General features: G+C 44.4%; 1 protein-coding gene across 23 annotated transcripts in view; it reads right to left on the bottom strand.

The window, feature by feature from the left end:
• ptprsa (protein tyrosine phosphatase receptor type Sa) overlaps window positions 1-18,336 on the bottom strand; it is a 421,887-nt gene that overhangs the window by 106,029 nt on the left and 297,522 nt on the right. For 13 of the 23 annotated variants that reach the window (XM_045697360.1, XM_045697368.1, XM_045697369.1 and 10 more), the window contains 5 exons: window positions 16,702-17,022; window positions 15,521-15,714; window positions 11,070-11,096; window positions 8,274-8,391; window positions 248-841 (listed from right to left, as the gene is read on the bottom strand). The exons of 6 other annotated variants lie outside the window; for them this stretch is intronic. In XM_045697360.1, the coding sequence (XP_045553316.1) occupies window positions 248-841; window positions 8,274-8,391; window positions 11,070-11,096; window positions 15,521-15,714; window positions 16,702-17,022 (1,254 nt within the window). The remainder of the gene's footprint in view (window positions 1-247; window positions 842-8,273; window positions 8,392-11,069; window positions 11,097-15,520; window positions 15,715-16,701; window positions 17,023-18,336) is intronic. 4 more of the 23 variants (XM_014149798.2, XM_014149810.2, XM_045697375.1 and 1 more) reach the window with 1 other exon arrangement.

Raw genomic sequence — 18,336 nt, 5'->3', positions numbered from 1 at the left:
TGCACTTACCTTGAACGCAGCAGCTCCTCCCCTTTTTCAAACTGACTGACTGTAACTTACTGACTGGTTTTACCTTTGGGTTAGTGAAGTGAGTGTTCCCCGCAAACATTTTTAGGTTCTAGGATTTTTGTCGTGGAGAAGAAGTGAAGGTGATTGGAGGGGGAGTTGTTTTCATTTTTGTGTTTTCGCTTGTTGTTATTTTTGTTTGTTTTTCCCCCGGGTCGGGAGAGAAACAGGCAAGCCCTACCTGTCTCAAACGCCACTGTCCGATACTGGATCGGCGGGCTGTAGGGCCCTGGACCTACACTCGTGTGCGCGCGTATTTTCACGTCGTACGCCGAGTTGGGTTTGAGGCTGTTGAGCACGTAGGTGGACTGGCTTGCGGGCAGGCTGAGCTCCCGGGGCGCGTCCCCCAAGCCCGTCTCCTGGTATGCTAGCGTGTACTCTGTGATGTCCCCGTTGCGCTCTGCCAGCATCGGGGGCGACCATGACAATTCCACCGAGCAGCAGGTCACGTTGGAGGTTTCTCTGATTTGGGGGTACCCCTGGGGTGTGTGTTCGGGCACCTGCAGTTCGGCTGTCGCCTCCTCACCGAAGCCCCCCCGACTCTTGGCCTGGACTTTGAAGAGGTAGGTGGCACCGCGGTGGACACTAGCCACCGTGTACTGCCTCTCCTGGGGGGTGAACTCCAGAGTAGCCAGGGGGGACACGTCCTTACGGCCAAACTGAAGCCGGTAACCCTGCAGCCCCATGCCAGGGATCATAACATCAGGTGCGTCCCAGCACACCACGGCCGACGTCTCTGAATCCTGAGCCACCGACAGAGAGGGTGGCCCAGGCACTGTGGAGAAGGCAAACAAACAAAACTTTTATTCATCTATATTTTTCTCTAAAAGGTTAAACAAGGTGTGTTTTTGAAGAGAGATTGCGGTTTGTGGTTTGTACATCTAGGTATGTCAATAAGTAATAATAGACTGTGCTGGAACTGTACAGTGCTCTCTCCCTTTCCCATTGTAGAAAATATGAAGGCTGCTCGTATGCGTTGTTTTGTATAGGGAACAAAATATTTTCTTCACTATAGAGAGCCTTTTACTGGGGTGAACATTTGTTTTTAACAGACCTGGGCGAAAGGTTAGGCAACGACAGAGTCAGTATAAACTGAGACTACTAAAAACAATATTTTCAGTGACTGGGTTACACCTTCAACGGCATAATGTTGGACAAGCAGACCTACTATATCTTTCTATTTTGACTCAAGTCAATTCAGATAATTCAATTCCAGGTTCAAAGGTCCTGTCAGAAAACATAATGACCTATTTCTCCTATTGATGAATTGATATTCAATTCATTTCGGCATTGACTGAGTAGTGAGTACAAATGGGAATTGACAGCAACACTACAGTGTCAGTAACACTACGGTGAGTGTGTGAATTTCTGCAGACACAAATATGTGTGCACTCTAGTACAGACACGCTTAGACACTTCGTAGCACACACCTACCCCACTAGCCCACTACTAAACAACACCACTATTACAACAATACACTACTATACTACCTCACCACTACCCCACTATACTACCTCACTATTCCACTATTATACACTGCTCAAAAAAATAAAGGGAACACTTAAACAACACAATGTAACTCCAATTCAATCACACTTGGAGACCATCCGCCACCTCATCAGGAGCATGCCCAGGCGTTGTAGGGAGGTCATACAGGCACGTGGAGGCCACACACACTACCGAGCCTCATTTTGACTTGTTTTAAGGACATTACATCAAAGTTGGATCAGCCTGTAGTGTGGTTTTCCACTTTAATTTTGAGTGTGACTCCAAATCCAGACCTCCATGGGTTGATAAATTGGATTTCCATTGATTATTTTTGTGTGATTTCGTTGTCAGCACATTCAACTATGTAAAGAAAAAAGTATTTAATAAGATTATTTCATTCATTCAGATCTAGGATGTGTTATTTTAGTGTTTCCTTAATTTTTTTGAGCAGTGTACTACTCCACCACTACACTGCTATACTATTCCATTACACCACTATTATACTACTACATCACTATACTACTCCACTGCTACATCACTATACTACTGCACTACTCCACTGCTACATCACTATACTACTGCACTACTCCACTGCCACATCACTATACTACCACATTACTCCACCACTATACTACCTCACTAATCCACCATTATACTAGCTCACTAGTCCAATACTCTAAACCCATTCTACTCCACTACCTTACTACTCCACTACTCCACCATTATTCTACTTCAATACTCCACTAATCCTCTACTATACTACTCCAATAACACACTATTATACTACTCCACTACTTTACTATTCCACGACTATACAACCCCACTAATCCACTACTCCATTACCCCACTAGAATACTACCCCACTACTATACTACTCCACTGATTCCAACACTCCACTAATATACGACCCCAATACCCCACTACTCCACTACTATACCACCTCACTACTATACTACCCCACTAATCCACTACTATATTACTCCACTACTATACTACCCCACTAATCCACTACTATACTACTCCACTACCCCACTAATCCACGACTATACTACCCCACTAATCCACTACTATACTACTCCACGACTATACTACCCCACTAATCCACTACTATACTACTCCACAACTATACTACCCCACTAAAATACTACCCACTAATCCACTACTATACTAATCCAATACCCCAATAGTCCACAAATATACTACTCCACTACTATACTACCCCACTAATCCACTACTATACTAATCCAATAATCCACTACTATACTACTCCACTACTATACAACCCTACTAATTCACTACCCCACCACTCCACTACCCCACTACTAAACTACTATACGATCCCAGTAATACACTACACCACCACTATAATACCACACTACCATACTAATCCACTACTATACTACCCCACTACTATACTAATCCACTACTATACTAATCCACTACTACACTACTATACTACTCCACTAGTATACTACTCCACCACTATACCACTTCACGAGTATAATACTCCACTTGTATAATACTCCACAAGTATACTACTCCACTACTATACTACTACACTACTATACTACTCCACTACTATACCACTCCACTAGTATAATACTCCACTACGATACTACTTTACTACAATACTACTACACTAGTATAATGCTCCTATAATATACTACCGCAATAATACACTGCCCAACTACTATACTGATCCACTACTATACTATCCCACTCATCCACTACCCCACTACTATACCAATCCATTCCTTCACTACTAACTTACCCCACTACTATCCTACCCCACTACAAAAATACTCCACTACTCTACTACCCCTCTAATATACTACTCCACTACCCCACTACTCTACTACCCCTCTACTATACTACCCCACTACTCCACTACCCCTCTACTATACTACCCCACTACTCCACTACCCCTCTACTATACTACCCCACTACAAAAATACTCCACTACTCTACTACCCCTCTACTATACTACCCCACTACTCTACTACCCCTCTACTATACTACCCCACTACTCCACTACCCCACTACTCCACTACCCCTCTACTATACTACCCCACTACTCCACTACCCCTCTACTCTACTACCCCACTACTATACTACCCCACTACTCCACTACCCCTCTACTCCACTACCCCTCTACTATACTACCCCACTACTCCACTACCCCTCTACTATACTACCCCACTACTCCACTACCCCTCTACTATACTACCCCACTACTCCACTACCCCACTACTCCACTACCCCTCTGCTATAATACCCCACTACTCCACTACCCCTCTACTATACTACCCCACTACTCCACTACCCCTCTACTATACTACTCCACTACCCTACTACTATATAATCCACTATTATACTACTCCACTACTATACTACTCCACTACTATACTACCCCACTACCCTACTACAATACTACCCCACTACTATACTACTCCACTACTATACTACTATACTACCCTACTACCCCACCACTATACTACTCCCCTACTATACTACTCCACTACTATCCTACTCCACTACTATACTACTCCACTACTATACTACCCTACTACTCCACCACTATACTACTCCCCTACTATACTACTCCACTACTATGCTACTCCACTACTATACTACTCCCCTACTATACTACTCCACTACTCCACCACTATACTACTCCACCACTGTACTACTCCACTACTATACTACTCCACTACTCCACTACTATACTACCCTACTACTCCACTACCCGTCTCCCCGTTATACCCATCCCCTTTGTACCCACTTGTTCCTCCACTCTTATTCTTTATTTATCTTTTGAATAGGCTTGTTGTGGGCAGGGGTTAATTAGTTGGAGCAGTAATGGAATAGCAGCAGCCTCCAAACAGCAGTGAGATGAATGTGTTCATTACTCCCCGCTAACAAACTATAGCTCAGCCCCGCAACTAGCCTGTCTTGTTTAAACTTGACTCTCCCTCCTCTCACATCTACTGCTTAGAAAGCCCCAATGAGGACATCAGAGATAATAGCCCTGAGGTGTGTGTTTACATGGTAGGCCAGGGACTACTGTTAATAGAGAGGTAAGGGTTGGTGGGGTTAATTGACCAAGCTGATTCGTGCTAAGGGAAAACTTGAGGATGGAGAGAGGAAGAGGAGGAGGAGGAGGGAGGATGTGATAATGACAGTTCCTCATGATGAAGGTGACAGAGAACTGGGAGCCTTCTGCCACAAAGAGGGGACAGCGAGGGAGGAGTGGGGGATTGTGGACACCTTGATTGTCTCCCTCTTTCCTCCTTTCATACCTCTCTTTCTCCCTCTGTCACTCCATTCCTCTCCACTCAGCTTCCCTCAATCACTCCCAGTGGAGCTGGAGGCACATTTCCCATCAGGACCAGCTTTAATGGCCGCTGTTGATACACAGTTGTCTTAATTGAGAGGAGGATTGTTTTTCTCTCTCTCTCTCTCTCTCTCTCTCTCTCTCTCTCTGTCTCTCTCTCTCTCTCTCTCTCTCTCTCTCTCTCTCCAGACAAGTAGTAATGTACGTCAGTGGAGGCTGGTTTGGGATGAGCTATAGGAGGAGGGGCTCATTGTAATGACTGGAATGGAATCATGTGGTTCCCATATGTTTGATACCTTTTCATTAATTCCATTCCAGTCATTACAATGAGCCCGTCCTCGTATAGCTACTCCCACCAGCCTCCACTGATGTACGAGTTTGTATAATAGTGTGTCTGTGTATAATAGTGTGTGTGAGTGTGTGTGTGTGTGTGTGTGTGTGTGTGTGTGTCTGTGAGCCAAGCAAGATTTAAAAAAATATATATACATTGAACCATGTAAGCCATTAACCTGCGGTTACAATTTCCAGGAAGATATATCAGGGGTCGTGGGTCCACCTCACTCTACTGTACTGGCCTGCGGGGCGCTGTCTAAGGCACTCCATAAATGCTTAGCTGCATTTTCGCACGCAATTGATATCAGTGGCAAAGGGGGCATGAGTGGACCAGCGGAAGAGGGAAAACATAATTGAAAATGCCTCCCCACATATACCTAATTTAGCTGTGGTGATGAATAATCGCCTCGGCCACGCTGAGAAATGCACAGCTATTTTGACAGCAAAGGTCTTTCGTAATCCATTGCCCACCCATATTTATGTTCCTCTATCGCGCGTGCAATGATGTCCGAGGAAAAAAAAACTGGGTTCATTGTTTGCAGTAACTTTGTTCTCGTAATATCCCAAACGGACGTGGTAGTTTCACCATTAAGGATACCAGATTTAACTTAACACCTATTTTAAGGACTATTTCTATATCTTATAAAAATACAGAAGAAATCAGGACAGTTGAAGGAAAGTCATAAATATGCTACAAGCTTATTGGCCCCGCCAACCACCAGCGCTACGTAACCAAACAGGAGAAGGGATAGCCAGGGGGTCTGTGGAGGCTAGTGGAGTCCAGACGGTTTCTTCCCAGAGTATTCCGGGGTATTCCCAGAGTATTCTTGGCTTCTCTATACAGCGCCAACATGCAATCTGCTCACCTCCCAGGCAGAATGGGGAAGGGGTGGGAAGATGCAGAGGAGGAGGGGGAAAGACGGAGGGAGGAGGACTAATGAGAATTTCTGACTATTAGAGCGGGAGGGGAAGTGGCCCTTGGAGGCCTTGGAATGTTAATGGAGTTAATGGACTGTCCTTCTGTATTTTTGATTGTGTAGTATGGATCACAGTCTTAATGTCAGTGTTAGGAATAGTTAGTTGTTCTATATAGCTAGGGATTGGAATATTCTTAAGTCGGTTGTACGTAAGAGCTTGCTTTTAATTATATATATTTTTTTTATCAATCACATATCACACTTCACCATTCATTTCAAACCAATTGGATGTAAATGTCTGGTCCTTTCTTCCAAAGTAATTAATGTTCGACCATGAAGGACCATGAAGGTTCTTATTAATAGCCCGAAAGCGATTTGAATATGCACGGCGAAGTCACACAACACCAAGTTCAAGGAATCAAATTGTTATTACTTAGTAAAATAATGAACACATTGAAACACAATGGAAGCTAAATAATGTACGAAAACTGAAGACTGCGTCAAACCTAGACTCCAACACCTACAGCAAAAGTAGCCGGCTGCACTTTGAGTTGGAGGAAATTATTCTATCCTCGATTTTCACAATGTTTTAGGTTGAGGCATTATCTATTGAACAAAGACTTAAGAGTTTGACATAGCCATACTTCCAACAGCTTGGAATTTCTTTATTCTGCTGTCTTAAGAGTCTGGTTGGCTTTCTGAAAGATTAACAAAACAGTCTCTGTGTGTGTATGTGTGTATGTGTGTGTGTGTGTGTGTGTGTGTGTGTGTGTGTGTGTGTGTGTGTGTGTGTGTGTGTGTGTGTGTGTGTGTGTGTGTGTGTGTGTGTGTGTGTGTGTAAACTCTCGAAAGGGCCCTCCTTCCCGTCTGTGCCTTTTCCTTATCAATAGCACAAGGCAAGGACTTAACTTGTCTGAAAGCACAATGTCTCCCTGAAATGGGCCTGGGAGAACCATAGCAACCGTCTGGGCCACGATTTGACTGAGCCCCATAGCAGAACAGGAAGCTGGTAGCTCCACTGTCACATGAAAGGGGAGTTGGAAGTATTTTTTACCTCCCGAAGGGGCTGAGTCTTCTCTTCCTCCCTTTTTGTCTGCCTCACGCTCATTTATTTATTTTGGTCTCTTTTCCACATTTCAGTAATGAAAAGCGAATGGGGGATTGGATTTAAGGGAGGGATGGATGGTGTGAGAGAGACTGGCGTATCAGTCAGCGCAGGCCGACAAGGGAGGGAGGAGAGAAGTGACAGTACCAGGGCCCTTTGTCGCCCGTCATACTGTCTGATACCGATGATCGGCACACCGGTGAAGATCACGACCTGTCAAAAGAGGTGTGTGTGTGAGTCTGCTTTCTAGTTTGTTTTTATTGGATGTTTGAAGGCCCCCGAAGCAGACTAGCGTGGATGCATACACAAAGGAGCCTCATATCTTAGCCCTGACGGCCAAGTATTTGAGTGCTTTCACGGCTCTCCAGTCTTGCAGGTATAGGCCGTGTTCATGGTAGCTAAGCTTTCGGATTCTTATGAGGCTTAAGTGACCTGGTTAACGTTGGCTTGGAGACTGGTGTTTAAGAGAGAGGAAAAGAGGGAGAAAGAGAGACTCTGAAGTCCGAGGGTAGCATTATAAAGAGAGAAAGAAAGAGAGTTTCTGATGTCTGAATAAGGCCTCCAGCAGTAATCCACAAGCCTCTGGCCTAGATGGCAACGGAAGAACCAAATCTGCCAAAAACAATGTTTACTACTATCTCATGTCATCCGCCATTCCGTCTGTGGATAGTTTGCTGAACATTTATATATTATCTTCAGTGCCCTATCCAATTCCAAAACATCCAAACTTCCTCTCCAGCGGCAACACAACAACAAACAGGTCGAATCGAAATAGGATGGTCTCTGTCTTTCAAAAGAGAGTGGGAGGGGAAGTTTTAATAATTTTAATTTGAATAAACCCACAACCGTTTCGTCAATAAATATTGGATTGGTAGAATTCTTTCCATTATAGGCAAGGTAACAATTTCCTTAAAGCCTGCAGTTGTAATGTATTATGATGCAGTACTAATGCATTGTAATACTTGTCATAATACATTGTAATACTTGTCATAATACATTGTAATGAGCTGCAATAAAATGAAAGACTGACCTGCTCCTTTGGTTACCACCAGTTTGGGTTTGCTGCGTGCCCCGTCTCCCTTCGTGGTGTACGCAGCTACTGTGATGGAGTAGGTGGTGTCCGACTGTAGCCCTCCGATGACCATTTCCTGTAGGAAACAGGAAGTAGACAAAATGTATCAGAACACCGGTCAAAACATGTGACCATCATCACCTCCGCAGCCAACCACCTTCTCTTACCATTTATTGTGTTACTGCTGCTTTTGACCTCTGGATAAAATGTTTAACCTCTAAGGTGGATGGAATGCTTTACTGTCCATTGTTTTCAGGCTGAATTCTAGTGGCCAGACAAACTTTATCAAACATCATACCGCTCCCTAAAACTACATCTCTCCAAGATAAGTATAAAAAGGAGGGGGAAAATGGATATACATTGTCTGAGGCATTAGCCAAGCTACACTCACAAAACAACTTAAATGAACAATCAATGTATGCATGCATTCTGGCTGGCTGACTGGTCAGTGCAGTTTTCGGGTCAGCCATTATTTTGTCTGGTTCTCTTGAGAGAGGAGGCTTTGATCAATGCTGATAAATCTTTCAGTAGAGGTGCCTGGCTAGCTAAATGAATGCAGGAGGTTTTCAGACTGGTTGGCTGGGAGATGGAGAGGTCAGCAAAGGGGTGACATACAGTATCTTCTGTTTTCACACCGAAGATGCTGGCATCCATATCATATATACCATGCAAGTGCAATAACACTGTGAATTAAATAAAAGGGGGTGGCAATCATTGAGATTTCACACTCAATCTAGGCAGGGCACCACCAAAGTAAAAAAATAAAACAACACACACCATCACAACACGACACCATGACAACACGACAACACCATGACAACACGACACGACACACACTATCACAACACAACATGACACACCACACACCATGACATCACGACACAATGCCATGACAACAAGACACAACACGACACAACATCATGACAACACGACACAACACCATGACAACACGACACAACACCATTACAACACGACACAACACAACACCATGACAACACAACACCATGACAACACGACACAACACCATGACAACACGACACAACACCATTACAACACGACACAACACGACACAACACCATGACAACACGACACAACACCATTACAACACGACACAACACCATTACAACACGACACAACACCATGACAACACGACACAACACCATGACAACACGACACAACACCATTACAACACGACGCAACACCATGACAACACGACGCAACACCATGACAACACGACACAACACCATGACAACACGACACAACACCATGACAACACGACACAACACCATGACAACACGACACAACACCATGACAACACGACACAACACCATTACAACACGACACAACACCATTACAACACGACACAACACCATGACAACACGACACAACACCATTACAACACGACACAACACCATTACAACACGACACAACACCATGACAACACGACACAACACCATGACAACACGACACAACACCATTACAACACGACACAACACCATGACAACACGACACAACACCATTACAATACGACACAACACCATTACAACACGACACCATGACAACACGACACAACACCATTACAACACGACACAACACCATGACAACACGACCCGACACACACTATCACAACACGACATAACACCATGACAACACAACATGACACACCACGACATCACAACACAACACCATGACAATGCGACACAACAACATGACAACTTGACACAACACCATGACACCACGACCAGACACACACTATCACAACACAACACCATGACAACACAACACAAAGTAGCACATAGTAGCATGATTAAGCAGTCCAGTCACAGGGAGAAGCAGCAGACAGATATTGCATCAGCCACCTTCTCATCATCCGCACAGCTAATTAGCCTTTACTCTATCTAGGACAGGGGTGTCAAACTCATATTGCTCCGTTGGCCACATTCGGGCCTTCATTGAGATCTGGAGGGCCACATTCAGGCCATCACTGAGATCTGGAGGGCCACATTCAGGCCATCACTGAGATCTGGAGGGCCACATTCAGGCCATCACTGAGATCTGGAGGGCCACATTCGGTCTTTACTGAGATCTGGAGGGCCACATTCGGTCTTTACTGAGATCTGGAGGGCCGCACTTAAAATATATTATATTTCCTCGCCGTCAAAATTAGCAAAGAAATTGTATTTTATACATGGCCATTGGGATTTTCAATGCTCCCTGACTGTCTGACTTCCGTGTGTTAGTTAGCAAGCTGGGCAGAGTGAAAAGACTATGCTTGCTCAAAATGTGGAATTTCAATTGATTACTATAGCTTCCCCTTGGGCCAATCAGTGTCATTTTCTAAATGCTGGATCTCTATAGCAACATGCATCATTCACCCAAGTTTCGTAAAAATCGGGCCAGAGGTGTCTGTGAGTAACTACCATACGAACGGACGGAGACAGATCCATAGTCCCCGCTCCGATTTCATCATGGGGGACAATCATTTGTTTTTACTCAGACCCCTCGCAGGCCATATGATTGACACCCCTGCTCTAGGACATCAATACTGGAGATGGGTAGCGCTGACTTGAGAGCCTGTTCATAACATACAGTGCTAGGGCATTACTGATAAAGCACCATAATAACAAAGCTCTACTGAATAGGTTGATGTAAACCCTGTCTTTCTTATATATGTGAAAAGAGCTAGGGTGATGCAATACACAGTGCTTTTTACCCCCCCCCATAGCACTCTAGCGACTCCATATATATACTCACATATTCGGCTGTATCGTCCGTTTCCCACTATCCCCCCCCCCCCATATAGAGGAGAGTGCAGGAGAGAAAGAGAAAGATTTTTTTAAAGAGAGAGAGAGAGAGAAGGTGGAAGAGAAACTCAAGAGAAGGAAGGTGCGAGAGGGGCAGCGTGTTGAGAGGAGGTAGAGAAGAGGGTGAGTGCACAGAAGTAGGGTGTTGTGTACGGGCCGGGCCAGAGAGGGCAAGAGGAAAGCTAGTCTGTGTTAGGGAGTGCAACTGAGGCAAGGGGAAGAGGTGTGAACTGAAGTCTATGGGGGCTGTCTGTTTATATTTTTTTAGGAGGTTACTGTATCTATTTTTATAACAGTGCATTACTTGGGGGCCTCCAGAGTGGCGCAGCAGTCTAGCTGCATCACTACAGATCCGGGAGACCCATGAGGTGGCGCACAATTGGCCCAGCGTCGTCCAGGTTAGGGAAAGGTTTGGCCGGCTCGGGATGTCCTTGTCCCATCGCGCTCTAGCGACTCCTGTGGCGGGCCGGGAGCAGTGCATGTTGACACGGTCGCCAGGTGTACGGTGTTACCTCTTACACATTGGTGCGGCTGGCTTCTCTGGGTTAAGATGAGCATTGTGTCAAGAAGCAGTGCAACTTGGCGAGGTTGTATTTTGGAGGAAGCACAGCTCTCGACCTTCGCCTCTCCCGAGTCCGTACGGAAGTTGCAGCGATGGGACAAGCCTGTAACTACCAATTGGATATCACGAATTTGGGGAGAATTGTTTTTTTTTAAAGTGCATTACCTGGACTACTAAAATATCTAATCATTGGCTGAAGCATTCATATTTGTCAGCAGCCTGGCATAATGCGTTCATTTTTTTAATCCTTTATTTATATAGCTTATTCTCATTGAGATGCAATCTCTTTTTCTTTTAAAAGAGACCTGTGAAAGAAGAGACACCACACACACAGCACATCAGAGACCTGTGAAAGAAGAGACCACACACACACACACAGCACATCAGAGACCTGTGATAGAAGAGACCACACACACACACACACACACACAGCACATCAGAGACCTGTGAAAGAAGAGACCACACACACACACACACACACACACAGCACATCAGAGACCTGTGAAAGAAGAGACCACACACACACCACATCGGAGACCTGTGAAAGAAGAGACCACACACACACACACACACAGCACATCAGAGACCTGTGATAGAAGAGACCACACACACACACACACAGCACATCAGAGACCTGTGAAAGAAGAGACCACACACACACCACATCGGAGACCTGTGAAAGAAGAGACCACACACACACACACACACACACACACACACACACACACACACACAGCACATCGGAGACCTGTGAAAGAAGAGACCACACACACACACCACATCAGAGACCTGTGAAAGAAGAGACCACACACACACAGCACATCAGAGACCTGTGAAAGAAGAGACCACACACACACAGCACATCAGAGACCTGTGAAAGAAGAGACCACACACACACACACACAGCACATCATGAATGTTCCTTTGAAACTTTGTGGAATAGATCCGTCAATAGACTTCTGTTCTGGGGATAAATATTTCGTGTGTTTATAATTTTGTTTTGGTTGTCCTAGCGGTGTACTTTACAGTAGAATTACACAGCCCACTGAAACAACTTTCTCTGCATTTTCTCCACTGTTTTGTTGACAGAGGCTTTGTGAAAACCGACCATTGTGCCAGCTTACATTATAATTCTAGCTTTCAGGGAGGACCATTTCCTCTGAAATCCTTTCATGCCAATTTTGAATACTATAATCAGCCATTTTGTGCCGAGTTGCTGTGCTCGATAAGAGCTGTGCTATCACACTTTTCAAGAACCACTGATGTTCTCTTTAAGGGGGGTGGGTCTACACAGCCCTGACAAAAAGAGTGATGTTCTCTTTAAACCTCTAGAGTCTAAGCCCCTAAGCTGCGGGGGGGGGGTTCTACTGAGCTAACTTATTGAATTGTTTTAAGATGGTCATACCAAGGATCATTTAGCGATTTGATTTTGAATTTTGAGACCACTTATGGTATAAAAAACATATACACATTTCTTTTTAATAAAACATTGAATTGGGCATTACTGCTATTAGTCAATAGAAACGCAATGAATAACAGATTCACTACATAGAACAACAAAGAGTAAAACAAAAAAATCTAAAGGATATGCCAAGAGTGTGCAAAGCTGTCATCAAGGCAGATTTTTTATGGAATATCTACATCTACATAGGCGTACAGAGACCCATTATCAGCAACCATCATTCCTGTGTTCCAGTGGCACGTTGTGTTAGCTAATCCAAGTTTAGAATTTTAAAAGGCTAATTGATCATTAGAAAACCCTTTTGCAATTATGTTAGCACAGCTGAAAACTGTTGTCCTGATTAAAGAAGCAATGAAACTGGCCTTCTTTAGACTAGTTGAGTATCTGGAGAATCAGCATTTGTGGGTTCGATTACAGGCTCAAAATGGCCAGAAACAAAGAACTTTCTTCTGAAACTCGTCAGTCTATTCCATGTGAGAAATTGCCAAGAAACTAAAGATCTCGTACAACGCTGTGTACTACTCCCTTCATAGAACAGCGCAAACTGTCTCTAATCAGAATAGAAAGAGGAGTGGGAGGCCCCGGTGCACAACTGAGCAAGAGGACAAGTACATTAGAGTGTCTAGTTTGAGAAAGACACCTCACAAGTCCTCAACTCGCAGCTTCATTAAATAGTACCCGCAAAACACCAGTCTCAACGTCAACAGTGAAGAGGCGACTCCGGGATGCTGGCCTTCTAGCCAACTACAATAGTAATTTACAACATTAACAATGTCTACACTGTATTTCTGATCAATTTTATGTTATTTTAACGGACCAAAAATTTGCTTTTCTTTCAAAAACAGGGACATTTCTAAGTGGCCCCAAACTTTTGAATGGTAGTGTATATATATATTTTTTCATGTATTTATCCCCTTATTTTAGGCACTAAACTACAGAATCTCCATATATACACTTCCATAAATGTTTTCAACTGGGGTACTGGGGAACTTCAGAAGAGTCTTGTGAGACTTGTGGACATCCTAGAGCAAAACAACGTGTTCGTGAGTGTCTCACTTTTCTGCAGATGGGTCATATTCGTGTGTAGCCCACACTGTTCGGGCCGGTACATACAGAAGTTGGAAAAAGAGGCTCTACCTACTTTAGACGTGTCCCTTGAGATACACCATTGTGTTTGTGAGAGACTCATCTTTCCATAGAGGGGTCATAATAGTTTGTAGGCTAAACCGTTCGGACCCTACAGACGTTTTCGTGAGAAAATGTCTCATGGTCTGACGAACACCGCTCTGCAGATATCTCTAGCTTAAACAGATTGATTTTGATGGGGATTTTTTTATTAATGTTAATTAGATTTCCGCTGGGCCGTGGAAATTGTAAGCTAAGGATTAAGGGGGGTCTATCCAGCCCTGATAAAAGGAGTGATGTTCTCTTTAAGGGGGTCTAATCTCTCATGGACAGATTCTCGTGGACAGAAGACACGGCGTGAATCTGTCAAGGCCCACGTAGAATTATGTGATTACGAGCAGCAATAGTTCCTGATTTTGAGTCTTCGTTGTTGATTATTTGGACAGATCAGGATTAGGCGAAGGCGGTGCTTAAACTGGTGTGGTGATTTTCAGGCCTGTGTGCGGATGATGAACGGTTTCCACTAGATTCCACAGCCACAGAGTCAAAATAGGTTGTATTGTAAAAATACATGAAAACAAAAATGTGCTTTTTGGCCATGATAAATTAGTGGAAGGGAGGGGTTTGGCCGAGAGTTTCCGTTTGCGAGGGAGGAGACATCGCTTCCTTTCTTTGCACAAAGGTAATGAAAATTGTTAACAGCATTCCCCCCAGAAGTACAACAGGAAATGACAAACTTTCGTGACAGAATTTGACATCTGGGTAACTGAGATTAAGGGGGGTCTATAAAGGGGAAGTGAAAAAAAATGTCAATTGTGGGCAGAGGAGATTAACATTGCTGAAACATGAAATTAAAAACTAAGGAGACTAAAGAGAAACCTGAGGAAAGAGCAGCCATATTGTACACATTTTAGCACATATTGTAAAAGTAATGTGTAGCATTTACCACAGAACTCTCTATTATTTTCATATTACACTATAAAACATATATTATTTATAAGCTTTGAGATAATCTTTACATGGGCTCTCATCAAATCAAATCACATTTTATTGGTCACATACACGTGTTAAGCAGATGTTATTGCGGGTGTAGCGAAATGCTTGTTAAACAAAACACTGCAAAGTTGCCTAGGTGGTGGAAGCACGACTGCCCTATCTATCGGTGCCATTTTGTCATTAGATAGTGGCACTCCATAGGCCAGCTTGGTCAAATGAATTGCTTGATTGGTGGACCAATGGGGGCTAGGTATACCTGGGCATCGGCAAGCATGACGTCCTTAATGAGGGGCGGGCCGCGCGACTCCCCGTTCTCCACGCGCACATAGTGCACCTGGTAACCACGGATCTGGCCGTGCTGTCGCCCCGGCAACAGGGAGCGCCACATGACCTTGAGCGCCGTGGAGTTGAGCACCTCCACCTCGACCCGCCTAGGAGGAGCTCCGGGAACTGTGGGTTAAAAAACAACAAGATAGTGTCTATGTTAAAACACTGCTGCAGAATAGTACACTCATATTGTATGTATAGGTTATCTATCTGGCACAAGTACCCTCACACAAAACTACAAGAGCTATTCCCCTGACAGACAGATAAACTGGCATACATTGACTGTGACCTCCTCCTCACCCCAACAACACACTATAGGGACAAAACTTTCAAGCACACAAAACTGCACTACACAAAAACACCTGCTACTGCCAACAAAATGCCATCGCCCCCCCTCACAGCCAGACCTCCCAATACGTCTCCGGTTGAACCCCCTGTCTCTCAGACATAATGGAAAGCCTTTATGTGAGACCTTGGCGTCCGGCCTTTTACTGTGCACCGCACTGGCCTCCAGAGACAAATGGGCTCCTACACATGGTTAATAAAACTGTGGCCCATTTGCACTGTTGTATTGTGGGAGATGGCGAGACATCAGTTGGCTGAGTTGCCTCCCATCAGTGGAATGGGCTGTGCTGTGACACAGGGTCAACCGTATGAAAGCCTGAGGTGTGGCGTGCTCATAACCATTGATGGCTGAACACCATAGACTAGAGGAAGAAGGAGATGAGATGGGGCGGCTATACCATAAATTCCATGTAGAAGGGGAGGGGAAATGGTTTAACAATGACACTGCAATTTCCCAAGGGTATTGTCTATGTTTATTTAAACGATTATGTCTGGGGGTCCTTGATTTGAACCACTGAGCTAAGTTATTGAAAGTATGAATTTATACTTTGTTTAGGGATATGGAAAAGCTATTGTATGGGCATCATATTATTATTTTATGGGTGACTACAGCTACTACCCTTATTATACCATAGTAGAGGTATTGCCCATAATCTGAGAAGAAGATTGTTGTGCATCTACAGTAAGTCAACATCCCAGTTATTGTTTTTGCCTCATAACAAGTGTACAGACTGTCAGTATTGCAGGTGGAACATGCTCAAGTACCATCCTCGTCGGTGCGGCAGAGCAGGGGCTCGCTCTCTGGGCCTGGCCCAATCTCAGTGAAGGCGGCCAGGGTGACGCTGTACTGGGTCCACTTCTCCAGCTTCTGCAGCAGCACCTTCCCATCACTGGGCAGCACGGCTGGCTCCTCCATGGGCTCCCCGGCACTGCCACCCTCAACGGAGGCTCCCACCACCTGGTAGCGCACTCGGTACCCTGCTAGGGCGCCATTCTGGCTCTCCACAGGCGGGGGGCGCCAACTTACCAGCAGGGAGGTGGAGCTGGAGCTGCTGCACTTAACATCTTGAGGGGGGGCTGAGGGCTCTGGTCAGGTGGGAGGATAGGGAGGAAGGAAGGAAGGAAGGAAGGAAGGGAGGGGGGGAGGGAGGGAGGGAAGGAAGGAAGGAAGGAAGGAAGGAAGGAAGGAAGGAAGGAAGGAAGGAAGGAAGGAAGGAAGGAAGGAAGGAAGGAAGGAAGGAAGGAAGGAAGGAAGGAAGGAAGGAAGGAAGGAAGGAAGGAAGGAAGGAAGGAAGGAAGGAAGGAAGGAAGGAAGGAAGGAAGGAAGGAAGGAAGGAAGGAAGGAAGGAAGGGGGTGAAAAACAACAAACAAAAAGATGGTAGAGATAAAGAAAATGACAAGAGGAAAAACCCAACTCAAAAGGAGACATGAACTGACAAAAATGTCAAGACAAAAGTAAAGGAACGGAAACACTGATTCGTCAGGCAAATGTAAACATAAAGGAGTAAGGGGGACTGGATGACACAGCGTGCGTAATAATGAAGCAAAATGGCCGCCTCTTGTGAGATACTGGGCCAGTTCTTTTGACAGCTGGGACTATGTCACGGACTCACACCAAGGGGTCTGTCAGTTATCAGCCCATGTGTGATACCAAGGGAACTAGCTATCTGATGTTAGGCTGTCCAGGCCTGCACTGCACACTATCACTATCGATTTAAGGATGAAAAAGAAAGTTCATCTGGGTTTATTTGTAATTGTTTAAAAGCGATTCAACACAGCGGCTGGGTTTTGGTGTGGAGTGGTCTTCCAAAACATATTAAATACTACACATCTGTGAACTTCTAAATGAAAATGAAAGCCTGGGCGTTCTAATATGCACGGAGCTCTTACAGCTAGTGCTTGCTGAGTGAAGTGATACAATGTTTCACTTCTCATCCCCACGTCAGGCAGACAAGAGGACGTAGATGACACCCTTTCTATTCAAGTCAAGATCCCTCTTATTCTACCATCACTCCGTGTGAATAGAATAATACAATATTATTCCCTGAATCATTGGTGACAAGCCCAGTTCATTATTATGTAATTACTAATGTAATTAATCTGTTATAGTGCTTTAATAAGATCAAATGAAAAACATGAATTCATAGAAAAAGGCATTCCACATTGTCCAAATCAGGGACAAAAAAATGGAAGTTCAACCCACAGGAACAACAAAATACATTATGTTTTCATTCCAAAACAAGAGTTTGAAGAAGCGAAACACAAATTGAAATAAGGTACCGGAAATCAAATTCTCTCTGTGATACAAAAGAAAGAAAAACATTGGGGTTCAAAAGGTCAAATCATAAGAAACATGAAAAAAAAACAAGGTCTTGAGCAGAAAACGGAAAATAATAACA

This window comes from Salmo salar, chromosome ssa16, assembly GCF_905237065.1.
Source record: "Salmo salar chromosome ssa16, Ssal_v3.1, whole genome shotgun sequence".
Lineage (NCBI taxonomy): Eukaryota > Metazoa > Chordata > Actinopteri > Salmoniformes > Salmonidae > Salmo > Salmo salar.
This window is presented reverse-complemented; position numbering and strand designations above follow the sequence as displayed.